Raw genomic sequence first — 27,187 nt, 5'->3', positions numbered from 1 at the left:
TTCGGTTTCTGTGTAAGTTAGAGTATTGTAAATAATGAGTTTCTAACCGATTAGATGAGATGCAATTGTATCTGTAAGATGGATTAGATGGATAAGATTGTCATCGTGATAATTGGGCGGGTGGCTGCATCCACAGTGTAACATGGGTTATCCCTGCATGGGTGTGGTGTAATAAGGCGGTCTTCCTGAAGGATTGGTAATATTGCGACACATGGAACTAGTCTAGCAACATGCAGGGTATTTCGGCTATAAATAACACGGTCACGTAGGAATTTACTGTACCATAGCTTAAGCCTGAGATGATTGTTAACTACTTTGCTTCGGGTCCCGTCTACTTCAGCTTTATCCCACTATTTGATTGCATGTCAATGTCTCTACCCTATTTTCTCAGCAGGGTACGGAACTGAAAGTAATTCTGCTATTGCGGAGTCCATTGGTTTACGTTATTGCTCCGCTCTATTTCTCTAGATTACTAAGAACTTGCACGTTGCTTCTCAGCAGCAATATGATGAACAAGGAATTGGGTAACGCACTGCCATTCCTTGATCGATTGGTGGGTTTTTCGTAGGCATTTTACTATTGGAAAGTCTGAGAAAGAGTACAGTGTATTACTTTCATTCGTATTTTGTTATTATATTCTAATTCTTTCTCCGGCCCTCTACAGCTCTTGGTTATATTATAGACGAATAGTCATCCTAACTTAGTAGGACGGATACCATATATTGTGTATTTAGACAACCAGCCACTTGGATGAGCATCAACGAATAAGGAATAGCTCAGCATGGCAGCTGTTTGTATGGGCTCTAAGAACATTGTTTCACATGACTCTATTCAGTCTATCCTTGGCTTGGTGGGGATATATATATATCCAAGGGCGTGTGGGTGTGCGTCATGGGCCCATGGGTGTCATTAGTAATACTGCACCTCAGGTCTAGATTACTGTACTTGGCAGACGCCTGATCTGAAGGATGTATATATATATCTCGACTAGGAAGGGATCTATAGAACGAGGGTTGGAGTCAGTGCAGAGGGGCGTTGTGGAAAAATACTACAATTGACTTCATCTCGAACGGAAAAGTACTGTCGGCAGACAAGACATTAAGACCCGTGCTGTGATTAGCGTAATCACCAGACGTGGTGAGATTCACCTACACAAATAGTACACAGTAATCGTCAATTGATCAATTGGTTACGGGTCTGGGTAATGTGGGCTGGAGCCGTCTTATCATGTAGTCTTGAAAGGGTACCCCGGGCCGTGGGGTATTATTCCATCTTCGTCTCATTGGCGGACATCAGAGCCACCTGGCGGGTTGTTGACGGGATGCATTGAACCCTGATCGGGAATCCCCCGCGTCAGCAGTCCGCACTTCGGAGGACCGATATAACTACAGATGATTCAGAGGGTAGCATATGTAATATTAAAAATCTTTATGAAGGAGGATATTGTCTAAGCTAACAGCTAGATTCATCACTCGAACTGCTCAAAACCATGTTCGGTGTTCGATATTCAATGTATAATAAGATCTTGTTCAACTGCAAGTTCCGCTCATGGAGCCGAGATCCGCTTAGTCAAGCAAATATCCCTGCAGATCAACAGCAAGTGGAGACAAAACCGCTTAGATTATAACATTCAAGGCAATATGCATGCATGGTCAGCATCTCCGAGACCGAATTCTCCGAGGACTAGTTGGCTATATGCGTGGCAGGAGTATAAGAGTGTGCACTGGTGCTCCAAGTAAACGCAGACTTACCAAGAATCTGCTCACAACAGCAGAGCTTTGGTTCATTTCGGGATTCCAAAATGCTCATGTACTCCACCCCCGCGCTTTCTGCTCTGGCTCTAGGCCTGGTCCTGTGGGTCTTTGTCAGACGGGCATTGTCCCCTGACCGTGACATTCCCGGCCCTTTTCTGGCCCGCTTCACTCGATTTTGGTATATCAGACAAATGATGAGAGGTGACTTCCAATATACCAATATCAGACTTCATCGGGAGCATGGTATGTGTGAAGACCAGAGAATAAACAAGATTGGGTGCTGAAGACCTTCACAGGCAAGATTGTGCGGATTGCACCGGGCTGGTACAGTCTCAATGGTCTCGATGCTCTCAAGACCATATATGCCCACGGCTCCAAGTTTATCAAGTCGGACTGGTACGAAGCTTGGAACTTTTCACCTGACCCGGAGGGCCATAACCTCTTTTCCGTCCGAAACACGGCCGATCACTCCAGCGCCCGTCGCAAGGTCGCAGCCATGTATGCCATGTCTGCTGTAGTATCGTACGAGCCCTATGTGGATAACTGTATCCGGCGGTTGCGTGCGAAACTCGACTCCACTGCAAAGGACGGGTTGACTTTGGACCTAGGACACTGGCTTCAGTGCTTTGCTTTTGATACCATTAGCGAGATTACGGTATGCTCTTCCAGCCCAACCTTCCCCTTATTTACCCCCATGGAGCCATGCTAAATTAAACAGTACGGCGAGCGATTCGGTTTCCTGGATAAGGGCAAGGACATCAATAACTTGATCTCCAACTTGGATAACAGCTTCACCTTTAGCAGTCTGGTGGGCCTTCTCCTATGGCTGCGGCCATTGGCTCTTTTCCTCGGCAGCTTTTTCGCGAAGTCAGATGCCTTGTACGTGGCTCGTTTCAACGCGCAGAAGTTCATGGAGCTGTCACAGGAGTATCTCAAAGATCCATCTCCTGAGGGGCTAAAGCCTATGGTCCAAAGGCTTCTTCATGCTCGGAAAGAGGACGTCAAAGGCCTGACAGATAGGGATATTCAAACAAGCGCAGCAGCCAATATTGGTGCTGGGAGTGACACCACGGGAATTGGTCTTAGCTCAGTGATATTCTACTCGTTTCGGTTCCCCGAGAAGCTGCAGAAGCTGCGACAAGAAATTCAAGACGCTGGTCTAGGAAGCGAGCCTTCTTTCCAGGATACTCAGAAATTGCCGTATCTGCAGGCTGTTATCAAGGAGTCGATGCGTCTGCATCCGGGTGTTGGGTTTCCGCTTTTCCGTATCGTGCCGAAGGGTGGTGCTGTTATTTGTGGACGATTCTTCCCGGAAGGTGTAAGTTGTGCCTTTTCTGGATCCATATCCACCATGTGCTGATGGAGTTATAGACGAATGTCGGTGTGAATAGCTGGGTCATTCACCGGGATGAGAGTATCTGGGGCTCCGATGTTGATGACTTCGTGCCTGAGAGATGGTTGACGGATGACTCTGAAAAGCTCCGAATGATGGAACAGTGTCTCATTCCTTTCGGAGTTGGATCAAGGACTTGTATCGGCAAGAATATCTCGCTGTATGAGATCAACAAGCTCATCCCGCAGCTCGTTCGGGACTATGACATCGATATACAGCAGAAAGATGGTACAGACATGAGGTCAAAGAATATGTGGTTTGTCAAGCCTGTGCAATTCAGAATAAAGATCAGGCATAGGTCAGCTGGTTCTGATGCATGAAGTACGGGGCGATGATGGAGGAGATTAACAATCGATTTAGGTAAATGTTTACTTTACAGGAGGGGAGCATACTGATCTTCCAGGTGTATATCGGTAGTGACGTGCTACGAATCGAAATAAGATTGATTGGTAATTTTCCGGCTAGCGCATGCTCTGCTACACGTAAGCTTTCATATGCTTTTTTTTGGTCGTATCAGCAATTATGTTACCGGGAGTTTGGCGGGCATGAACGATCCGATTGTCGGATAGTACGTATGATAAGGAAGGCGGCTTTCACATGGCTTGATATGAGGGAAATATATGTAAACTGATTCAATAGGTGAATATGACCGATCCACGCCCTATTTTGTAGAAACTGCAAGATATATATATGTAACGATCAGTGTGCCAAGCCAACCAAATCAATGATCGAAGATTTCTTTCAGGCAACTACAATGCCGCTATCAATGATCAAAAAGCCGCTTTGACCAGGAAGAAGTCCATGGAGATCTGGACAGTATTGTGCCTACGTTGAACGGCATCTCAGCGGACTTCAGCTTGGTCTTCCTATAATTTCTATCTGGGAAATCCAGGACCCAACAGGAGGCTATTCAGATTTCCGCAATACACGTTCTAACCAAGCTGGCTAGGCCCGTATCTCTGTGAAACGACAACTACAATCAAGTTCCTGCAATTTGTCGCCTCGGGAAAACCGGCAACAACGACTGAGAATTGGGCTGGACCATGTGGGCCATGAGAATGGCCATTATAACGGTTCACACCTTCCAATTCTTCTACGATCATCCCGTGGTCATACTTTGTGGAGACTGATCTTCTCGAATTCTGTCCGCAGTCCTAATGATCAACAGACTGACAGTCCCGTCCCATGCGTGTTCACGATCATGGACAGTGCCTCGTGGTTGATCATTGGACTGGGATACGCCGGGAAATGAAAAAACGGATATTCTCTTTTCCATTACCCTGAAGCTGTGGGACAGGGCACTTTCCTCGTGACCATAACCTGCCATAAAATCCAGATAAATGGGTTAAATGTTAGGAATGGTCCGGGGCAAGTGTTTTGGTATCAATGAACAAAACTGCTTGAATTCACTTAAGATTTAGCCAATGCTCGGTCTCGACATACAGACACAGTACATCAAGGACATGTGTGAGGCCATTCAATAATCCCGCGACAATGGCGGAGTTGGCATCCGATTCAATGATCTGCGACAATCAAAGTTCAGTGTGATGGCGGGCGAACATCTATCGAAAACGATGGAGTGGGGCGGAACCCGCGTTGAGGCCTCAAACACCCTTCCGAGGTTTTCCCAGAGGCACTGAAGACGAGACATGTCGAACGGTTCTAAGTATACTCCTGGCAATTCATTTACCGGCCGCTAGGGAGCTACACTATTAGAACAAAGGGTGCGGTCCAACCACTGAACGCCCGGGGCTCAAAATTGGGTCGCCCGAACGGATCCCCACTATAGCCGATCATGAAACAACGGAGCAAGCCCTAATCACATCCCGAATTCTGGTGAGCCACTGATGGTTCCCAACCGCAAGCAAACTGCCTTTTTTTAACCTCGGCGCATGGGTGAGTGCTGCACATGGTTTCGAAGTCTAATCCCTAATCTAATCCTATCCAAGGATGATTTCCGTTCCGGTGATTTTTCCTCCCGGGGTACCCAATCTAAGGTGATGTATCAGTGTTGTTTCAACCGATCGATTTTTACCGGCACACAGATTAGAAGGATGTAGCATTATAAAAGGAAGTTGGTTAGAACGGTTCTGTTCTTCTTTACCTGCAAACTCGAGAATCATTGTAGCACCATTCGTTTCTTACTTCGGTCTTTTTCTTGTCATTCATTTCTTTCGTCATGCGTGTCGGAAAGTCCACTCTTTTTGGCGGTCTCGCCCTGACTCCTCTGGCTTTGGCTGTGCCAATGCTCCAGTCTCGAGCCACTGCCGGTTAGCCTTCTACGACGTTTTGGTATCGCCAGTTTCTAACTCTTGCAGATACGGCCGAATGGACGGAACTACACAGAGCTGCGCAGCTGTCCTCTGCAGCTTACACCGGTTGTACCGGTACTGCCTTCGATGTCACCATCACCAAGCAAATCAATGAGCTCACAACCGATACCCAGGTATGTGCCGTGCCCTCGTCAAGCCTGCTTATACTAACAAACTACAAGGGCTTCATCGGTTACTCCACTGAGAAGAAGCGTATTACCGTCGCCATGAGGGGTTCCACTAGCGGTTAGTACATCAAAACCATAACCACATTGCCTAAGGACTGAACTGACATCAACAGCAACCGACATTGCCAACGACGTCGACACCACCCTCGTCGAGCCCAGCCTGTCTGGCGTCAACTTCCCCTCTGGCGCCAAGATGATGCACGGCATCTATTCTCCCTGGTCTTCCGTACACGATGATGTGATCTCGGAGGTCAAGTCGCTGGTCGAGCAGTACCCCGACTACACCATCGAATCGACCGGACACTCCCTCGGTGGCTCTCTCACGTACATCTCCTACATCGCGCTTGCGCAGAACTTCCCCGGAAAGACAATCATCAGCAATGCCCTTGCCGCCTACCCCATCGGTAACGAGGACTTTGCCAACTTTGGTGCTTCCCAGAACGGCACCCTGAACCGTGGTAACAATGCTGATGATGGTGTTCCTGTAAGTTGCTCTCAGCCCTTTCTGATCTGACCTTCAATGCTTATTAGCTATGTTTCAGAACATGTACGTCATGTGGCCTTGGGACTTTGTTCACTATGGCACTGTAAGTTTTCCTACTTCTATGGGTCCGCTTCAGATAAACTCCTAACTTTGGTCTACTACAGGAATACTACAGCTCCGGAACCCAGGCCACCACGGTCAAGTGCAGTGGTGAGCGCGATACCTCTTGCTCGGCGGGTAATGGCCAGGTTGGTGTCACTGCCGGACACTTTTCCAACTTTGGTATCTCGATGGGTCTTGCTGGATGCTCTTCGTCGCTTTTCTAAGCCGATAGCTTTTATGGCTATGCTGAGAAGCGGTGGGCTTAGGTGGTAGGGTATGGAAGATTATGCTAGTTTGGACTAGGCAGGTTTCTTGGTATCCTCGCAGCGGGACTTGGCGGGGTTTACACTCTTTTTATATACGATAGACCTGTTGTGATTATGATAAATGTCTTGTGACTTGTTAGTTCATGTTTATTTTTTGCAGTTTATGAGTTATTTTTTCCTCTCCTTACTCTATACACACACATCTATAATTATTCTACCTATTCCCAGTCAAAATACTAAAGGTTTATTAACCTAGAGTCAACACTACCAGTTAGACTGCGAATTATTCAACTGCAGTCAAACATTTTCCGTGTTCGGCACTTTCCCACTTTACCAAGATTTATCCGAGTGCATATGTATTTCCAACTCAAAGAAACACAACATGCCCAGTCAGCTCTATACAAACTAACTCAACATAGACATGACTCAAATCAAAATTGATAAGCCTTCATACCAGTCGTAAGCATTGCCGAGGGCGGTCTAATGCAAACCCTACCCGAAGCGGCATAGGACGCCGAGCTTTCCTCCCCGACTGTGTGCCAAGACGCGGCAGCCCCAACGCTTAATTGCATGATCTTGGCCGAACTAACTTCGTTTTCGGTTAACGAGCGCCATAGCGAGGTTGTTGGTCGGAAGTGTTGGGCCGGGAGGGGGTGAGTGGTCCCTCGGGTATACGGTGCCGAAGACTCTTCTACTCGCTTTGAGGGTGACTGGGTGGGTAGAAAACAGAAATTGAGGTATGATGGAATTTTTTTTCTCGTTACTTTTTGACTAAGAAATAAATCTATATACATAATGGTAGAGGCGAAGAAAGATAAGAAAAATAGCTCATTAGAAAGTATTGCCTCAGTGTATTCGGTCCTGCGTTATCCCTATCCTTTCAGACATAGATGCGGGAGATCGTGGGTATATGATAACGGCATCCATGATAGACTTGCTTCCAACGGTATCAATGGTTTGGTAGCTGAGCCAGTGATCATGGGAATAGTGTAATCATGAAATGGCGAAAGACCTGATCAGATAGGAATTTGTTAGTGGATCGTCTAGTACCAGCAGTAGTTGGACATTGCTGACGCCTCAACCCAGAAGCACTTACCCAGTTTCTTGAGTGCAATCGTCAAATTTAGATAAATAGGGTGGCAGCCATGGTGCCAAGTCCCCAGAGGGCAGCTCCGGCTCCGAGCCTCTCCGCTCCATTGTGCTCAATTGGGAACTCATCAGGGTCGTCAGTGTTGCAGTGACCTCCCTCCTCAGTCGAACTCAGCGTGCAGTTAGCCGAGTGGCCATTGTTATCCTGGAAGGTGACTTGGGCGGTGGACCAATCGACAGTGACGGATGATGTATCGCAGATAGATTTGGTCTGAATGCCCCTGTTGTGGCCGCACTTCTTTCCGAAAGGCTTTGAACTGCCCTTGCAGCCAAAAAGCTCATCGTCGAGGATGACAGTGCAGTGTGTCACGTACTCATTCGCGGGCGGCGTGGTCGTCCTGAGGGAGATCTGAGATCCGGCGACGGTATGCGCCAAAGCCACAAGGGCACCGAGCTTGACGATCCAGGAAGGCATGGCTGAGGGCGTTGTCTTGGAGAGGAGCAGCTGGCAGCTTGGGGTCTAGATTGCAGGAGAGAAGCAATTGGGACACCACAGCTCTAGCTTTCCTGAAGAGAAGGCCCTCTTATATGCTGCTACCCGGACAGGCGTCTGCTGTGCCGGCATAGCCGGATAGCAAAATTCATATAGTATACAGAGTGACCATCCAATGACAAGAAGTAACGAGTGGGTACGTAGTAGGTCGTTTATCCACTGCTCGCCGACAACGAACAAATCGCGCAGCAAGTATTCGCGCTGAGGTCGGCACTGGACGGGCTTGGCGCTTGGCGCTTGGCTTCAGGGTTCAGGGACTTCTCAGGGTTCACGGACCCTGAGAAGTCCCTGTAGCAACTACTCGGCGAGCTACGGCGGCGGGCCATGAAAGCGTTGAACCATATGGTGCTACTAGAAGAGAAGCCCATTATTGAGAAGACGCTGTATCCCAGTATCCAATTATGGCAGCGAAAAGACGTTGTTTGCTCTTTGTTCATAGATCTGGTCGGTCAGACGACGTGAGCTTTGGAGCACCGAGATATCCGGTCAGGCCCCACCAGCAGTACCTTTAGGCGGAAAGGCGCATAGCAGCGCACGTTGGTAATTTCGTTCTCAATCGGTGCCAATGGCATTGTTAAAATACCCTGTGGCTTTCAGCGTATCTGCAATAGGCAAATTGGAAGCATTCTCTCAATTCAGATGCTGGCTTTTACGCCCTATCGTGTCTGTAATATGTTGATGTCAGTGGTTTTGGGCTCAGAGTAGGTTGGAGGTCGTGCTGGAGCAGGGAAGGCTGAAGCTGCATTGGCACACGTCTGGCTAATTACCTGACTTGCCAGGTCTGGTAGGAGCCATGTCGAATGAAGAAGCCGGACATTGATCCGCGGGAAGGGAGAGCGAGGTCCCTCGGGAGAATCATTCTATGAATAATTGATTCCATCAAGAGTTTCGATGGATCGGAGATGCGGTAACTCAAAGAGGAATAGCCTCGAATGGCTGCTATCACCTGATGTTATGTCACGTGATTGCTAAACGTGACACATACACGTGATGCTGAGGTCGTTGCTGCCGACTATCGGAAGTTTAGCACCAAACTATGTACTTACTCGTCATGTACCCACCTCTCCTCACAATAACAACAAGCCATGTCACCTTCTCATGACTTGCATGAACCTATGACAGACACGAGACTGTTTTAATGCTTCTCTGTCATTTCTATATTCTCTCTTTTTTCTCCCTTCTCTACAATAAATTTACACAGTAATTCCGGCATCCCCGTCATCGGTGGAGATGAAGGGGCCCATGCCAGGGCGAAGCATATCATTCCCCCTTGGGGTAATGGGTTCCGTCATTGTATCAATGCCATCACTCTCTTGCACTCACATCTTCAATCTGAAGACTACCAAAGGATAGGTCTGATTCGTCAGATAGTCCATGGTCGACCTGCAGCTGCAGTTCCAATGCTCCGGGACCGTGTTGGGAGCATGGAGCATGCGACGGGGCCTCCGCATCACGATCCAACCAGGAGAAGTGCTAAACTTTTGACAGTGGGTCTCTCTGCTGATCGTCAAAACACCGGAGATGCGCGCTAGCCACCCATCCCTCATGCCAATCCATGGGACACTCCATGATGTACGTGCTGAGACGGAGACATTCCAAGTCATATTTAGTTTTAGCCGTCACCTTCGATGAAATCGCCCCGCTAGTAGTCAATCTATGTGCACGCATCGCGAGCGCATAAATTAATAAGCTTCCCAGCTGAAGAACCACGCTGTCAGCTGGGTAGCGATTAATCTCCCGTGTCCCCACCTGCTCGGGTTCTCTGCCACTGAACTTCGATCGATCGGCCCAATGAGGGCCCTTGCCGTGCTCCATGGTTCGTCTAGTGCGCCTCTAACTATGCAGGTCGATTCAGATCGAGCAATGATGGAGCGAGAAGAATAGGGATGGCTGACGAAGTTCAGCTCAGCCGCACCTGCCTCCCCCTGTCTTATGTATTTCAGTTCGCCCCATCGCGACGACTGTGGGATTGCTCTTCTCAGGTCTCTGACTTCCACGGTCGGATACGCCCACAATGAAGGACGTCAAATCGCTCCTGAATCGCAAAGATGGGGACGATGAAAGATTGGGGTATGGCGAGGAATCGATGACGCAGCTGTGGGATAAGGCTTTTGCAAAGGCAAAGGGAGATTTGAAATTCGACCCAGCCGAAGAAGCGCACCTAGCCGACTTCCACTCAGCAAGCGACCCTCTCGCTCAAACAGAGGCCCTTTTCCGCGATTGGAGACACCCCCAAGCTGACAAGTTTGGAAACAAATTACGCGAGCCAGTGCAACAGTGTATGTCCTGGGCACAGAAAGCGTGCACTTATGTCGAAGGCCACGCAAGCGGGACTGTATGTATATGGCTATTCCAAAGAATTTCGCTCAATTATCTAACCAACTTAGTATGCCGAACCAGCCAAGCTGCTCGCTGGGGGCATATCGTATTTGCTCAAGGTAAACCATGCGCGGGAATCTCTGCCCCATCTCACCAGCCCAATTTCGACCGGATAGCTCATACCAAGCAGGCTGCCCAGGATGTGAGCGCAGACCTGAACACTGTTCAGGCAACGTTTCAGACAATCACTGCTGCAATGCAAGAAATTGATACTTTCGACAAATATCCCGTCGTCACGCCAACTGCCAAGCAAAGCCTAGTGGGTGTTTTTATCGCCTTGTTGCAGTTTTGCTCCTATGTAGGGCACGATCTGCGAAGCCAAAAACGTATCAGTAGGTCTACCCAAGTCACAGAAAAGTGCGCATCCTTTGTCTCAAGAGTTGCAACTAAGGGGTCTCCAACCATAGCGCTTTTCGCAAAAAAACTCTTCAATTACCAGACCGACTTGACCTCCGGTAAATGCGAAAAGGTTGAACAAGCGATCAAGAACTTCCACAAGTCAATAAAAATTGAAGGATACAATGATACCAAAGAGATAAAGGATGGCGTTAACTGGCTGATCAAGAATACCAATACCAAGATGCAGCAGACTGCCTTCTCGTTCGATATGCACAGCATGTCTGAGAAAGGGAACGTGTTTGATAAGCTGACGAAAACCCTCCAAAGCAAGCTCAATCTCAACCTCACAGTGATGTCTCAGATGGCCACTCGCATGGACTCATTCATGCCACAACTGATTGATGACGGTTTACTGTGGGTTGAAAAGAATGACTATTTTAGGAAGTGGCTATACCCGCACGGCACCTGTCCTTTATTATACTTTAAAGGCGGTGATGGCGTGGGAAAGACGTTCCTAACAGCACATTGCTATCAGCTGATACCGTCAATAGCCGGAAGAGATCAAACTCTGGTCCAGAAAGAAACTGTGCGACAGCAACTAATAGTCACTTACTTTCTGTTCGAGCCGGGCATGCAGTACAATCAGAGCTTCGCCAGCGTTGTGGCCTCTATTCTATTCCAGATTGCAGCCCAGGATCCAAAGTGGTGTGACGCGATAGCCACCAAACCTGTCTTGGATTCGCGCGATGCGAAAATGGTCTGGGATGAGCTCGTGCTGAAGCGGTTTGAGAAGCGATCACATTCGTCCGAACAGTTGTACATCCTGCTGGACGGTATTTCGGAGATGCAGCCCAAAGAGCGAGAATCACTTTTGGGTCTCTTATATGAGACACTTGGGGAAAGGAACCATCGTATTTGGGTCCTCCTGACAGGGTCTCACGATCAGGGAGAACTCTTTCCATCCGACCTGGCGGAAAAAGCATCCATTCCTGAAATCAGCATGTGGAATACTGACCCTCTTCAAGACAAGATCATTCTCCAACGCATGAGTTCCTTTAACAAGCTCTCGCACCTTTTGCGTTTCCATCAGGACCTCGTCAAGGAGGTCTCGGACTTCATAAAGCATTTATCAGAAGGTGAGCTGACTGGTCCCTCCTATGTGGAAGTTCTTTTCTTTTAACGCGGTAGATGGCTACTAGGAAACCTGTCTGTGTTGGACCAGACCATCGAAATTATGGAACAGTATGAAGTTAAAGGTCCGAAGAGCTTTGGCAGGTTCAAAGAGATGATAGGTGATGGAGAAGACGCTTTGGTGAGGAGAGCTCTGGCAAAAGACAACGAGCCACTTGAGAAGGCTGTCAAAAAAGTGCTATTTTGGTGCGCATTTGCGAAGCAGACTCTCACGGTGACCAACCTAAACCAGATACTTGCCCTTGACGATGATGCGCGGGTAAGGGGTCTGGGGCTGGAACCCATCCTGTCTCAGTGTAAGAAGTAAGGACTGCTGATCCCAGAAAGCGCGATACACGTTCAATCTGACCTTTTCATAGTCTCCTTTTCATGCGGCAGATGCTTCCTCCCGACTTAGGCCCCTCGAATTTGGACCGCGAGCTATATTGGTGTTCCCGACCCGAGCACGAGACTGAGAACTCTAATCAGAAATCCCGCAAAACCCCGTCCATCGGTGATTATCAATACATCGAGTTCCGCAACGCAAAGGTCAGAGAATGCGTCAAAAGGGGTCAATTCCAGCCAGGTCTGGACGTAAATGCTGAGAAGGTTAACATGTTTGTCACTCTTTGCGACGTTCTTTGCGATCACAAAGCGGATAAACCTACCGCTCTCTGTCAATATGCGGCCTGCCACCTCATCCAGCATCTAAAAGACATTGACAGAGAAATTGTTCCCCAATGGCAACGACCCAGTACCAAGGATGCTAAGAAGGGCTTCAAAGATAAGATGTCACATTACAGGGACACGAGGCCCACAAAACCACAAGAGATCCCGGGTAGGGAGCTGAAGAAGGTCGGAGAAGCTTTGGGCAGGGTTCTGACAAACGAAACTGGCGTTTCTTCTGTGTTCGAGGATATACTATGGAACTCATCTGACAGGCAAATTCACTTCGATATCTATGATACCGACAAGGCCCGGAGCACCAATGAACTTGTGCGGGCTTGGATAGAAAAGCTGACAGAAAGAGACGAGAGAGAAAACTTATCTCTTCCGACTCAGATATGGACCTGGGCCCAGGCCTTGAAGAAGCGTCCTGAAGGAATGCTGGAAGATCTAGCTAAAGGCCATATTCGCAGCTGGGTTCAAAAGTCCACTCCTGAGGGCGCTAAGGTTCCATACCGGCTTGCCTATCGCGCGTTGTTCAATGTACGTACCTGGGTACCGATAACAATCAGTCCTGGTAAGCTAACTTGTTTAGACTGGACAATACAAGCACTGGTCCCGAGATGATGATCAGATCAGCGCGAAGATCGCTCGAGATCTGTTTTTGTGGTGCAGAGACTCGCGCACACGGTTTGCGCAAGCGCGACTTACAGCCGCCCTCCTCCTGTATGAATGCGATGACCAGGTAGACCGAGACTATGCTCTCTTCCTGTATGAGCAGAACCGTTACTTGGATGATTCAATGTGTGCGGAGAAGCTGTATTCATTGCTTGGACTTGCAGAACATTCTGTATCCAAGGCCGGAGTCAACGGTGTCGATGAATGGACAAAGGTCAAGGAGTATACTGATGAAGCCCTGAAGTGCTGGAAAGATACGGATGCCGCATTGCGACCTAATTTCAACCTCGACCGATGCAGAAGGGTCTATATGCTTTCCGTCCAAGCCTGCATGGCCCTCGGTGATAAGACGCGAGCCCACGATAGATGCATAGAAGTGCTAAGCGGTGAATTCAAGAACAAAAGAGGGCTAAATTATTTCCTGACTATCCTCGTGCAGATTTATGCAGAGAAGGAAGATCATATGGCTATCATCAATACGGTAGAAAGGCAGATGGCTACCCAGGGAACCAACTTCATTCCCACTTGGCTGATGAGCCGCTCTCGCCAAACGAATAAAGACGACTGGCTTCGCCGGGCAGCTGTGGCAACTGGCAACGTTGAAGTCGTTATACGAATCTACGACAGTGCCATAAATTATTGGGCTTATCAAGGGCTATTCCACGAGACATGTGTCATGCTATCGGAACTTGCAATCATTTACCGACAAGATTGTCATGCAATCAGGATGGCCGAAGATATCTTTAACAGGATACTGGATGCTATGATGAGAGACGAGACCCTCCAAGTTGACTCTAAACTGCTCAGTATTATTATCACAGAGCGCTTCGACATTTACTACAATCGATTCGGCAAGACCAAGGTCCAACAGTCGAAAATGTCTCTGTGTTATGCAGCATCTGACCTAATCAACAATGTCCGGGTAGCAGATGTCATAGAATCATCTGCCAAAGCAAACGCTCTCATAACGCTCGCCAAAATGTTTTCACTCATGAATCATAAACGTCGGGCGTACGAATTAGCCGAACAAGCATTCAAGCTCTGTATCGCCGATCTGGATGACTGGGTCGATGGCAACGACATGTCTGCTTTTCGCACCCTGGCAAAGGTGCTGTATTGGCTTAATCTCAAAAAGGATGCCGGAATCGCAGCGTCTCTCATATTTGATCGTGCCAATGCCGACGCGGTGCAAGTCAGCGAGGACGAATTCCAAATCACCTTATCGGCATCCCTTTATGATCGTACTGCGCCAAAACCTGCTGTCGATGGATGGATGGGGTTGAAGGTCGACCCAGGCAGCCCCGCCGCTGCGCCAGCAGCCCATCCTGGGGAGCCGTTAAGCCCACAGTCCGTCAAGAGTGCGTGCACTTGTCATTGCTCTGTTGATAGTACAAACGAGTCCCCAACAACGGCAGTGACGACTCCCGACAGCATGCCCATCCCGGACGAGACTATCGACGTCGATGAAAGTAATGGCTGCACGCTGCAGTGCATGGGGCCCTGCAATAAGCCGAAGTTGAGCAAGTGGGATTTGGAGGCACCTCAGTGGTACATGTGTCTTGACTGCCCGGCGACCGACTACTGCAATGACTGCAACAAGAGTCGGGCTGGGTTGCGGGCCTCGCCCGACAAGGGGCTCTGGTCTAAGATGTGCTGGGGCAATCACAGTTTTATAGAACAACCCATCAAAGGATGGAAGGGTGTGAAGGACGGTGTTATCCGGGTGGGAGATAGTAGCCGGGGAGTGAGAGATTGGCTCACGGATGTGAGGGAAAGAGGCAACCAAGAGATCAAAAACTATCTGAACAAGATCAACAAGAAATGATCTCCTTCCCCTCACCACACACTCATTCACACTTACCCTCACTTATTTTGTGTTTTCCTTCTCTTTTCGTTTCGTTTCGTTTCTTTTCTCTTTCTTTTACCCTCTTCCTTACAGACCCTCATTGCAACATCTTTCTTCTTGCTCTTCTTCCTATTCCCTCTTTGCCTGTTCCTACTCTTTTCGTACGATTCCCTCTTTATCTTCCTTTTATCTACTTTCACTTTCCTGTTTACACCGCATTACCCACTGATATCCCTCGCTATATAATCCATAATACTATACCCAGTCAGAATACCATTTCTTTGATATGTCACTTATGCCTTATACTTTAAGTTCATTCCATTTTCCTGTTCCAAAGAGAACAATGGTACCCTGTAATGGCACGTAGATTCGTTGGTGATTCCACGGCATCTTTCTCAATCACTCTCCACTTGTAGACAGACTAACTTAGTTACTAACTGCTAAACAAACCCTACATCATCATCACCACCACCACAAGCCTACACAACATCCTCCCCATCCACATACAACTCACCCCACCTCACCACCCACCATCCCCCAGAATATCCCCCACCGCCTTCTCCGCCAACATAGAAACCCCCAACACCGGAAACGTCCCCTGCGCCCTAGGAAACACACTCGCATCCACAACCCTCAGGCCCCGTACGCCCCTAACCCTAAACTTCCCATCCACCACCGCCCCCTCATCATCACCCCCCTCACCCCTTCCAATCCTACAACTACCCACAGCGTGATGCCCCCACGACGTATCCAACACATACTGCCTCAGTTCTTCATACCCCTGTACCTCCTTCCCGGGGAGAGTCTCCCACGTAGGGATAAATTGTCTTTTCAGTGCTCTTCTCGCAACCCTAATCGCATCCACTAAGGCAAATAGATCCTTCTCCGAATTAGGGTCTGAAAAGGAGTTGAAAAGGATATGTGGAGGATCGAGCGGATCTGACGAACTGATGTTTACCGTTCCGGCTCTGTTGGATGGATGTGCTTTGATGATGGCCCAGGTGAAGGAGTGGTGCGTTAGGGTTAGGTTGACTTCGAAGCCCGGGAAGTAGCCGCGGAAGTTGACGAGGCCGCCGTAGATTATTGTATTGTAGTCATCACTTTTGTTGTCATTGTTGTCGTTACTGTGGTTAGGTGTGGTGGATGTGTTGGGAAAGGGGGTATGGTGGAGTAATGTACTTGTAAACCCTGCAGAGGAGTAGATTCCTCTGTCTTTGTGTAGTCCTTTCAGATTCAGCCAGCGGGTTAAACACGGGTCAGACGTGTAGTTGAATGTGCAGCCGTTTAGGATGCGGAAGGGGAATGGGGCTTCGACTACGACGGAGGTCTCGTAGTGGTCTTGGAGGTTTACACCGACACCCGGGAGGTTGACTAGGACTGGGATGTGGTGTTTCTGGAGGAGGTCTGCGGGGCCGATGCCGCTTAGTTGGAGGATCTGGGGCGTGTTGAAGACGCCTGCGGAGAGGATCACTTCGCGGGTGGCGGTGGCGGTGCCCGGGGTTCGAGGGGTGTGGGGGGAGGAGAGAGGGCTGGCGCGGTAGAGGTAGGGGCCGTCTAGGAAGGAGACGCCTGTTGCTTTGGGGGATGGGAGGTGGTGTCGAAGAGGATGCGGGTGACATGGCAGTTTGTGCGGATTGTTAGGGGGTATTTCTGACTGCCGTCTGGGTTGGTAGCGGAGTGGACGGCGCGGAGGAAGTCTGAGGCGCCGTTGCGGATGTTGGATGATGTGGAGATGGGGGTTTGGTAGTAGGCGGGTTTGGAGTCGCGGGAGGGGGACGGGGAGTTGACGTCGCCGAGGAGGAGGGAGATGAGGTTGGAGAGGATGGTTCGGGGTTGAGTGAAGATGGCGCCGAGGAGGAGGGAGAGGAGTTGGGGGTCTTGGAAGACGAGGTTGATGGGGGCATGCTCGGTGGAGAGCCAGCCGGTGTAGCCGTGGCCTGGGATGTCCGGGGGTAGGTAGTGGTTGTTTTCGAGGCGGATGTAGTATTCACGCATGGGGTCGGGGAGCCACGAGGGGTCGTTGGTAAGGTTGGCGATGTAGGTCCAGTCGGAGCGATGGGGGTAGATGGCAACGAGGGCGTTGTGGGCAGTGCAGCCTCCTAGGGTGCTGGCGCGGGTGTAGAGGATGCCTTTCATAGTGGATCCTGGGGGTGGATGGAGGCCGACGTATTGCTCGCCGGTGGGCGTAGCGTAGACGGTTTTGGGGTCGCGGGCTTGTTGGACGTCGTCGGCGTAGTGGCGGATGAAGAAATTCCAGGAGAGATGGTCGTCTGCGGCGGCGAGGGCTGCGTAGGCTGGGACGGAGGTGTTGAGGTTGTGAGCTTGGTCGGTGCCTGCTTCGAGGAGTAGGGTTGAGTGGCCTGCTAGGGCTAGGCGGGCGGCCAAGGGGCCTCCGCCGGCGCCAGAGCCTACGACGATGAATTCATAGCCCGTGAGGTTGATGGCTGCTGCTGGGAGGGTGGCCAGCAGTAGCTGGAGGAGCTGCCAGAAGGACAGCATGTTGGGTCGCTATGGGAATGGGCATGGTGGAAGCGTGGACGGTCTGATCGTGAGTAGCGAAGGATGATAGGGACGGATCACATGGTGGCAGTTGTCCTACTTGAGCTTCGTCTTGTGGGAGTATAGAGGGGAAGGACACGAGGTAGGGTTGCATCGGAGAAATGCTCCTCCATAAGTTTATGATCAGCTATCTATACGTACAACAGAATGCATATCAACTACACCCCCTGGTGCCCCCGTCCCTCTCGCTGCAGCGCTCGCAGCTCCTCCACAATTCTGGGCCGATCCCATCCCTCCTTCAACCCCCTCAGAATCATCTCTTGTTCGCTCTCCGGTGCCATCCCACTCGGAGCAGGGGGCCGGCGATCCAGGTTCGAGGGGAACGGATACCCATCTGCCACGGCATATACCCATGCCTCCAACTCTGCATTTAGCCCTCCCTGCCGGCGATACTTCTCACTGACCTCCTCCCAGCATTTGTCCACCACCGGCACCGCATCTATGTGCTCCATCGTCTTCCCCAAGGCACACCCAATCTGCAACAGGTTGGCCTTGCGATGGAAGCCCGTGCTCTCGGCCATCTCGTTGGCCCCTGCGGCATGGAACACTGCCGGATTGAAGAACAATCCATCGCCAAACTCCAACGGCAATGCCACATAGTTCTCTTTAAAGTATGCCCGGAAGTCGTCCCGGCGCCATGCCAGATATCCCGGCGCATATGTCTGGCTAAACGGCAGAAACCGCGTGGGACCGCTCTCCGCCGGCATCTCGCTGTGTGCGACGGCCCCCTGCAACGTAAGATACTGACTGGCGAGTTGAACACTCCGCGGGAAGGCTGCACATCGATCCAACTCTTGAAATCCAAGATGGTAGTCTCGGTGGCTATCTTGGGCGGCGCCACCGGGCTTGACGATGTTGACCTGGGCGGTCACCCGATAGGCGGGGCCCAGCCAGGCTTCACTAACCACACGCAGCCAGGGATTGCTGTAGTAGTTGATGAAGGAGCTGGGGTCGACAAAGGCGTGCTTGCTGAAGGAGTTCCAAATGCGGTCGTTCTTCCCGCTGGCAGCGAAGTGGTCGCCTTTGGGGCCCAGAGACTGACGCTCCCGATCGATGATGTGTTGGAAAGCCGCATTGGTGGCGTTCAGGGTATCTGCGTACCGCGAGGGATGGTACATGCCTTTGAGGACAAAGATGCCCGGTCCAGATTCAAGAATGTGATGCCATTCTGCTTGAAGTGCTGGGGTGGTATCCGCACTCAGGGGATCAAAGGTAGTGGCATCATAGATAGGGATGTTCTTCTGCACGGCCACGGCCAGCGGATAGCTGGTGGGGTCGGTGGTTTGGGAGCAGATTTTCTTGAATTCCTCTACATTGACGGAATCCAGCTGAAAGAGCCGGCTGGAGCCGGTGCGAAGTCCATTGGAACCCATGTTGGAGATGGCTTGTAAGACGATTGTTGATGTTGACTGCGTTGTCCACCAGCCTGGGAGAGTTCAATAAATATATATCTGTCTGGGACGGAGGTGCAGTCCCGGATCCACTTCCACGTTAAATTCCGAACACAGCAAGTCACGCGCACCCACCAAGGGAAGACGCGGTCAGTGGAGAAAGCTCGCTTGGCTGACTCGTACAGACCCCAGAAGAGGATGCAGAAGAGAAAGAAAAGAACCATTGCGGGGAAGAGGTTGAGATGCAGCTGCACTGCGTCGGAAGATGAATCCCGAGGGTGCCAAGAACACCCACAAATCCGGGGAAAGACAACTAACAGAGAATCTGATCCAGATCAGGACAGCCACTGCAACTCAGGGTATCAGTCTAGCAACAGCCGTCGTATATGCATGTCCTCGTCGAGCTGCTATAATTACAAATGTACACCCAAATGCTCCCTCCCAACCGGTCCTGTCGTATACTCCGTGCTTCCGAGATAGATGAGATGTGCCTGTCCCAAACAATAGAAATATCTCCATCAACTTGCAGAAAAAAAAGAAAAACCATCGTTGTAAGCCCCCCTTAAGCTGGGGGGATGTGACGTTACGAAAGAAAGGAAGAAGTCACAGCAATGCATCATCCAGCAGCCCATACCGATTCATCTTATATCCAAGACATGAAGAATATTCCCAGCCTGCATGAAATTCTATGAGGACCCGATTTTTCACCCGAAAGAAAAGAATAATCAAACTCAAATCGCAATGCGGCGTCGCTCAAGCATCGAAATGACTATGCAATCATGGCCGTAGGGCCTACATCGGCGTCCAAGGCGGCGTCGGTCGGGGTCAGCTCCTCGGTCGTGTTCGACTCCCGCAGAATGAGCTGGTTCTCGGATAATGTCTCCACTAGCGAGCTTGGGCGACCAGCCACCGTGAACAGCACCTTTAGTAACACACTCTGGCTCTGTCCGCCGTTTGGCAGCATTTCTGGCTGGTGCCGCGTATGAGTCAGAAAGGTCCGCACCAATGAGCGGATGTACGGATCTGTCGACGCATCTTGAATGACATCGAGCCCATGGATCACGCACACCAGCAGGGGTGGCGCAAAGTGCAGGAGTATATCAATCAGCGAGAGTACCTCCTTCCAAGACGTGAGCGAGCCGTTCAAAGGTTTGAACCGCTCGCCGCTCAGATCACACCCCGCATGACTTTCGACTACAGGAGGCAGGTATTCTATCAACTGGCGGATCAAGCTGTAGGCCAAGGCAATGAGGTGTTGCTCATAGGTCAGTTCGTTGGCGGCATCGGTGGATCGGTTGCAAAAGTGGGAGATAACGGGCAAGCCCGCCTTGCGAGCAAAGCTCGCGTAACACGTCGAGACAAGCAAAACCGGGCTAGGGTAGACTGTCGATTGAGGGCCCCCCACGGCCAAGACCTGTGAGTGGGCGTCGGTCGCCCATTGTTTTAGCGAGGTCATCACGTTATCTTCCGCAATGACTGGAACGTCGACTTCGAGCGCGGGGATCTGGTCGTCGGCATCAAAGAAGTCTTCGAGTTTCTGGGAAGCCATCTGCAATTCCATGCGCGTGTACTTGTGCTTGTGCCCCCCTTTTATCAGGTTAAACCTGTCTGTGTCTTGTAATGCGTGCACGGTCAGCTCTTCGAGCAGTTCGGGCCATGTGAGCCTGGCTTCCCTACCTAAATCCTGGGAAGCGGTCGTGGTCAAACAGGCAATGCCGCTGTTTTGTTTACTCACGGACTGTAGCTGTAGACTAACAGTGTCCAGCAATCGCGCCAGAAGAACATCTCTGTCTTGCAACAATCGCTTACGCTCCGCCGCATCCTGATGAATCTCCCACATCAACTGACGGGTAAGGGCGTTCTGCGCTGCGAAGCGACGGGCCCCGTTCTGAAGGCCCACCTGGCTCAATCGAGCCCGCTCAAACCATCCCCGATAGTCGTCATGGGTCATTTCACATAGGCTATCGCAGTCGGTGTCATCGACGTCCATGGCGTCGGTGAGATCGTGCATCATGTTTTTCGCGGTGCGTCGAATCTGACCAATCAGGCGTTGAAAGGCACGGTACACGTCTTGGTTGGGGCTCCGCAGGAGCCCGCATTTGGCCTTTCTCACATACCAGTCCATCACTTCTCCAAGAAAGAAAAATAGGAGCGTGTAGAAGCGGGCAATGGCGTTGATGGAGTCCTTCGTCGCCGGCACGGCCTCGCCCGAGGCTGGTGAGGCAATGAGGCGGTTGATCTGGACCAGTGCTTTGGTCAATCCTTCCATTATTCTGGGGTAGCCCGCGGATGCCTGGGACTCATGATTTAGTTATTGACTTGGGGAGGGGGATACGAACAACATCCGGGCTCACCTTCAGAAGAGATTGCAGGACGCCGTAAAAGATCGAGCAGTACAATTCATTCCTTGGTAGAACGGCCAGTAACCTCCCGTGTGAGCCCAGGGTCGAACGAAATTCGTCGCAACATTCCCTCAACATTCGCTGTCCCGACGTGGACGTCCAGACGGGCTCGATGCTGGCGATGACGTCCAAAACATCGTCGGGACCTTGCAGACGTTCGTGGAAGAGCACTCGATCATGGGGGAGGAGGTTATCCTGGAAGCGTTTCCAAGACTGCACCAGCTCGTTGTATTCTATATCAAGGGTAGCGATAACTGGATTGCTGTCGGCGAGTCAGTGGGACGATCACGGTCTTGTATCCGCACCGTGCTCTAGCTATTCCGGAAGAGTATTAAAGCACGGACTATCTATCCTATCATGGGGGATGGAGCCTGTGTAGATCATCCGCGGGCACAACCAACACAAACACACATAGACAGACACACAAGGTTGACGGGAAGTCAAACGAGTCACGAAACGACGACAGCCCCACGAGACTCGAATCATGAAAGGAAGCAAGGGGGGAAACTGGCTTACGTGGAAAGATGACGCTTGTCGAAGCGTTTCTTCCAGAGATGGAGAGTTTCGGCCACGGGAGAAGTGGCCGGAATGGCGAGGGACGGAGGGGACATGGTTGCCGGGCAGGCGTGGGGGCTGCTGCTAACGGACGGCAAGGCACGACGAGCGCTGTCTCGTCGAGTGAGCCGACAGGTGCATGTCAGGGGCGGACGTCTGCGAGGGTGAAGAAGATGGGAAGGCTAAAGTTGGGTGGAATCGATCATCTAGCGCGAGGGGGTGAATGTTGACAATAGAGAAGGGTGGAGTAGTAGTAGTGGCGATGGATGGATGGATGGGTAGATGGATGAGTGAGTGAATCAATGAATGAATGGATGGAGTTGAAGGTGAGGTTTCAGATTGAGACTTTTGGGGGGGAAAGCGGGAGGAAGAAGAGGGAAAGGAATGAATTAGAAGGGGGATAGGATAGGATGGGGATTGGAAGGGAAATTGTAAATTGGAATTGGAATCTAAATGTCTGCGAAGGGGGAGGGAGAGATTGGGGAAGAATTGGAAGTAGTGGCAGTGGTAGTAGTGGTAGTAGAGGTAGTGAGGAAGTAGTAGGAATAGGAATGGCAGTGGGAGTAAAAGAACGGGGCGGTGGATTTGTTCCTGATCGCCTCGTTGGGGCCTCGATGAATGAATTCCCTGTCGATGGATTGTTTGACCGATTAAAGCCTCGTGGAGCGCATCCTGATCGCGTTTGCTTTAGCGGGAGGTCCCGCCCGGGAAAAGGGGACTTTTGGTCTGGGGGTGGAGGGATAAAGACAGGATGAAGACAAGATTGAGAAGAGTGAAAGACAACAGCATCAATAGTGAGTTAGTAGTTAGTAGTAGAGAGTGTTGGAGAGGAAAAGAGAGAGAGAGAGAGAAGAGGGGGGGCTTGGACAGAAAAAAACATCCCCCCCCCCAAAGAGGACCAGGGAAAAAGTACTACGGTTACCAGTCAGTGCAAAGCAGACTGTCTGTGCCTTCTTTGGCTCAATCATTACTGATTTATTTGGCTTTTAATTTTCCATGTTAAGCGGATGATTTATCATTTCTCTGGTTATTGTTATTCTTAACTGCCTATTTTATTTAATGCATATTTTTGGTATTTGTTTCCACGATTATCTTCTTTCGGTATGGAGAGAGTGTGTCAGTAAGAGAGAAATAGAAAATAAAAAGGAAAAGTTAAGTTTAGGCTTCCACTGGGATGGATGGATGGATGTGTTATTATTATTATAATAATCATGATTATGATTGATTTAGTATTTAATTTCTTGTCTTGATCAGTAAGAAAGAAAAAAGGAAAAAGAAAAGAAAAGAAAAGAAAAAGTCACAGAGGGAGAAGGGGAAATAAGAAAAAAAAAAAAAAAAAACCAATGTTCCTCGCAATTAGAATTCGAAAGGATTTGAAATTTCAGATGCACCGGAAATATCAATCATTTTTAAGCTTCTCTGGTGCTTGATCGGGAAGACGGCGTCAGTAGTTCCAAACAGACAGCACCACCATTTGATCGCATCCCGTGTTGTTGTGGTGGTGAGAATTCAAAATCATAGGTAGGAATAAAAAACCCTGGAGCAGGGTGGTATAACATAGCAACGGCCCCCTATACCTTTCAATTACAGAGAGAGCATCTGACCGGGTTCCCCGATCCAATTTACTACAATACCAGTTCGATGGGAGGCCTCGGCCCTCGACTGGGAGGAGAGAGTGACCCTCCTTCAACACCTTCAGCAGGGAAGCGGGCGCGCCTCCCTGGGCGGCGGTGGCCAATCAGTCTGGATCTCGCCGGGGGCTCCAGCGGTCGAGGCCCTCGAATGGAAGCGGGGAGGAGGACGCGGGATAACTCTTCCAGACCCTCGACCGCCATCCATTCATTCATCCATCCATCCATCCACCCATCCATCCCATCTTTCGCTCTGCTGCTGCTGCTGCTGCTAATTTTGGTTCGGCCTGACATGGCATTCTCTCTCTGCCTCTTGTCTCTGTGCGCTTCCTGGCGCCCTTTTTGCCTTTTTTTACTTCCCCATACGAGCCTGAGGTTGACTCGTTCTTCTTCTCTAAGGAGCAAGTGGGGACTGAAACGTAGAAGTAGGGTAGGATTTTCCGCAGTGTGTGTTAATCAGTCAGTCAATCCCTTTGACTGAACTATAACCAGCGGATATTTAGCTAGGCTAGGCATGTCATGTCGTCTCTTTCTTCCCCCTTCCCCCATAAAGAAAGCAAAGTACTGACTGACTGACTGACTTACAGTAGGCTTGAGCTTTTGACACCTGGAGCTAGTTGCGTGATGGGTTGGATGACAATGAACAAACATCCCTCCCCAACCACAATATTTTACTCACATTCATCCATCCCTCCTTTTCTGTTATTTATTTTCTTCCCTCCCTCCCTAGTCAATGTTAATTGACTCTATTAATCAACCCTCCCCCCCATGCAAATAATAGATTAATGGACTCACGCCCTGGTTAATTATTTTTCCTGTTTCATTTATTCTTTATCTTCTGCTCTTTTACCTTACCTTCGTAGCAATTTAGTACTATCTTCTGTCCCTTTTTCATCGGTTCTTTTTCGCATTCCCCTAAGTGTAGCTATTTACCCCTTTAAGCACTCTTCTGCACTCTTCACTACCAACTACCCTACTTGGTATACCCTTGACCACTACACAACACAGTACTAATTAAACTCATTCCAGAAAATTAAAATCCCTACAAGTAGAAAAGACACCATCTGACCATACCACCCACCCTATCCATGGCTCTTATATCCAGGTAAATAAAATAACTAAATAAAAGTGCTGAACCCAGTCGGTCGGTAAGTTACCATCCTGTGCAATTCCATCGCATCCAAACAAAGGAAGAAAAAGAAATGAACGAACGAACGAAACAAAGCCCCAATCTTTTTGTCTCTCATCCCACCACCCACAACCTCCCCCCTTTATCTGAGGGTCGGATGAGGCGAATCTGTCCAAGCCACCACCACAACCACCACATTCATTCCTTTCTTGAGCTTTGGTTGAATCGGGTAGGGAGTGCGGTAGTAACTTAGTACCTGATGTACGTGGCTTGGGGGGTTAGACTACCATTACTAACCTTCCATCATGCTTGGTACGGTATACTTACTTACCAGTTATCTACTACCTACGGATACATATCTACTACTACTTAGTACTTGAAGCAAGTTAAGTTGCGGGAATCTATCCACGACGGAGATTGGTGGCAGCTTGTTCCGTCGATAGGAATGTGTTTCCAGGTTGTCGGGTGCACTACTACTACACTTACTTGCTTACTTATGTGTTTAATTGGGTTATGGGTATTGTTATGTATGTATGTATGTATGTATGTAATCTTCTATATTAGAATGGTGGAAGTTGACCCCATTCTGTTTACTTGTTCATGTATCTATCATTTATCCACTATGTGTGGGTAAAACGATCTGTAATTCAGTATAGTACGTACGTAGTAGATCTATCTCTATTAACTATCCAGAAAGCGAGTGTAGAAGGAATTAAGTAAGGAAGAAACAGAACACACGGACCAAGTGTTGCTTGCTACACTACACTACACTACTTACATAGTAGTTTGTAAGTAGGTTAGTTATTTAACTAACTGCTGCTGCTCCTGCTGCTGTCACAAGCCCCACGGTAGTATAGAACACGGTCGAGACCACCGCGATACTCCCGCCAATCGTTGGCGGTGGCTGCTGCTGCTACTGCTGCTGCCGCTGCATTTATCATCAACCCATCCATCCATCCATCCATCCCTCTATTCCTTTCTCTTGATTATCCCCCTCACAAGGATGGAAGAGGGTAGGGATGCATGCATGGCGGCGGCGGCGGCGGTCTTAATCGGCTGTATCCGTAGCAGCAGCAGCAGGAGCAGTAACTCCGTAGGAATTAAGTAGGTCAATACTTAGATAAGTAGGCAGTAGGTAGCACTGAGAGGAATCCTCGGCGGGAGCCCCTAATAACACCGTTGCGATATAACAAGTATGTAGTGTGTTTTGTGGCGGGTTTGGTTCGTCGGTGCTTGCGTGCTGGCTGGGCGAGTGCTACGGTCACCTAATTCTGACTTAGTTAACTATCACTATCTTACTACTAACTCTTTTCTCGTGTTGATGAACGATATACTGCCCAGTAGATCTTTCTTCTCAATGAGAGAAGAGTACTCTGTAATGGTAGTGGTAGTACTGCGCTGCTGTTGCGCGCCACGACAGATCGGAACCCTCAATAAACTATGGTCGTCTGATTGGGGCGTTCCCCTGAGGTAGAATCCATCTTCAGACATGTCATCTCATGTCTGTCATGTCTGCTCTACATCATCTACACCCTGCATGGTTGTGATGGTAGGGGTGGTGATGTGGTGGTTGTCAATACTCTTGGAACGAGTGACGAGGGTGGCTATCACGCATAGGTTAAAATTGGGTGGTAGCTTTGGCACTAAAAGTAGCTCAGCTCAGCTCAGAAATACCAGAGGAAGATCCTCCATTATTCAAGCAAGCGAGATCCGATCGCACTTTAAGCAAAAAACAAACATGAATTGCATTATGCTTTGTATGTTCTTGTTTTCGCCCTGATTCAGTCGGTGGTCTGTTCTCCATCTTCCAATTTTTATCTACACCTAATTCGGCACGATCAACACACGCGACCGCCGCCGTGTGTGTGGGGGGCCTGCAATGGGCAGGTCAGGTCAGGTCACATCAACCCTGCTAGACAATCCCACTTGATCGCCCTACGATCCGCTAAAAGGATGGATGGGTGACGGATCAGGATTGATGGCTGGATGGATTGGCGGATGTTCGTCTCGCTGATCTACTATACTCCCTCCCAGGGAAGGTGCTGAAACTTACTTATTGACAGTAGGGACTGTGCTTGGTCGCCTGCTCGACATGGATGGCAAGTTAAAGCGAGAAGATAGAGGGAAAGAGATGTGACACATGTCACACGGCGTGTTGGAAGCAACCCATCCCAGCAGCGACCAGATGGGCTAGAACATTGTCGGCTGAGGAAAGCGAGTCTGCAAAGTGGGGGAAGTGGAGGACACCCCAGAGACCGTCTTCTTTTTACTGCTAACCTCCTGGTCGGAGGAATGTTGCTG

The 27,187-nt window shown here is 49.7% G+C and overlaps 7 protein-coding genes across 7 annotated transcripts; 3 read left to right on the top strand and 4 right to left on the bottom strand.

Annotated features, from left to right (window-relative positions):
• Window positions 1-1,801: 1,801 nt before the first annotated feature.
• BO88DRAFT_476647 (cytochrome P450) lies at window positions 1,802-3,467 on the top strand (the record flags this gene model as incomplete). Its single annotated transcript, XM_025711939.1, has 4 exons — window positions 1,802-1,997; window positions 2,051-2,409; window positions 2,473-3,072; window positions 3,126-3,467. The coding sequence occupies 4 exons, from the start codon at window positions 1,802-1,804 to the stop codon at window positions 3,465-3,467; spliced, it is 1,497 nt and encodes a 498-aa protein (XP_025565940.1).
• Window positions 3,468-5,326: 1,859 nt separating this feature from the next.
• BO88DRAFT_450755 (putative alkaline lipase) lies at window positions 5,327-6,457 on the top strand (the record flags this gene model as incomplete). Its single annotated transcript, XM_025710591.1, has 6 exons — window positions 5,327-5,417; window positions 5,466-5,593; window positions 5,642-5,705; window positions 5,761-6,131; window positions 6,190-6,234; window positions 6,296-6,457. The coding sequence occupies 6 exons, from the start codon at window positions 5,327-5,329 to the stop codon at window positions 6,455-6,457; spliced, it is 861 nt and encodes a 286-aa protein (XP_025565939.1).
• A 784-nt stretch (window positions 6,458-7,241) lies between these two features.
• BO88DRAFT_206996 (uncharacterized protein) lies at window positions 7,242-8,178 on the bottom strand. Its single transcript, XM_025701899.1, has one exon. The coding sequence runs from the start codon at window positions 8,061-8,063 to the stop codon at window positions 7,623-7,625; it is 441 nt and encodes a 146-aa protein (XP_025565938.1). The 5' UTR covers window positions 8,064-8,178; the 3' UTR covers window positions 7,242-7,622.
• A 1,977-nt stretch (window positions 8,179-10,155) lies between these two features.
• On the top strand, window positions 10,156-15,484 carry BO88DRAFT_433098 (uncharacterized protein; the record flags this gene model as incomplete). Its single annotated transcript, XM_025709401.1, has 6 exons — window positions 10,156-10,476; window positions 10,529-10,579; window positions 10,618-11,995; window positions 12,059-12,353; window positions 12,410-13,238; window positions 13,291-15,484. The coding sequence occupies 6 exons, from the start codon at window positions 10,156-10,158 to the stop codon at window positions 15,196-15,198; spliced, it is 4,782 nt and encodes a 1,593-aa protein (XP_025565937.1). The 3' UTR covers window positions 15,199-15,484.
• A 255-nt stretch (window positions 15,485-15,739) lies between these two features.
• On the bottom strand, window positions 15,740-17,718 carry BO88DRAFT_433097 (GMC family oxidoreductase; the record flags this gene model as incomplete). The annotated part of the gene is made up of 2 exons (XM_025709400.1): window positions 15,740-16,794; window positions 16,875-17,718. 2 exons carry the CDS (start codon window positions 17,716-17,718, stop codon window positions 15,740-15,742), a joined length of 1,899 nt encoding a protein of 632 aa, XP_025565936.1.
• Window positions 17,719-17,882: 164 nt separating this feature from the next.
• On the bottom strand, window positions 17,883-19,259 carry BO88DRAFT_206876 (phytanoyl-CoA dioxygenase family protein). The gene has a single exon (XM_025701897.1). The coding sequence runs from the start codon at window positions 19,149-19,151 to the stop codon at window positions 17,937-17,939; it is 1,215 nt and encodes a 404-aa protein (XP_025565935.1). The 5' UTR covers window positions 19,152-19,259; the 3' UTR covers window positions 17,883-17,936.
• Window positions 19,260-19,793: 534 nt separating this feature from the next.
• On the bottom strand, window positions 19,794-22,359 carry BO88DRAFT_206891 (uncharacterized protein). Its single transcript, XM_025701898.1, has 3 exons — window positions 22,088-22,359; window positions 21,524-21,833; window positions 19,794-21,462 (listed from the first exon to the last, which is right to left on the bottom strand). The coding sequence occupies exons 1-3, from the start codon at window positions 22,180-22,182 to the stop codon at window positions 19,939-19,941; spliced, it is 1,929 nt and encodes a 642-aa protein (XP_025565934.1). The 5' UTR covers window positions 22,183-22,359; the 3' UTR covers window positions 19,794-19,938.
• Between the last annotated feature and the right edge of the window lie 4,828 nt (window positions 22,360-27,187).

Source organism: Aspergillus vadensis, assembly GCF_003184925.1.
Source record: "Aspergillus vadensis CBS 113365 unplaced genomic scaffold BO88scaffold_4, whole genome shotgun sequence".
NCBI lineage: Eukaryota > Fungi > Ascomycota > Eurotiomycetes > Eurotiales > Aspergillaceae > Aspergillus > Aspergillus vadensis.
The sequence above is the reverse complement of the archived record's forward strand: the minus strand, read 5'-3'. Positions and strand labels throughout refer to the sequence as shown.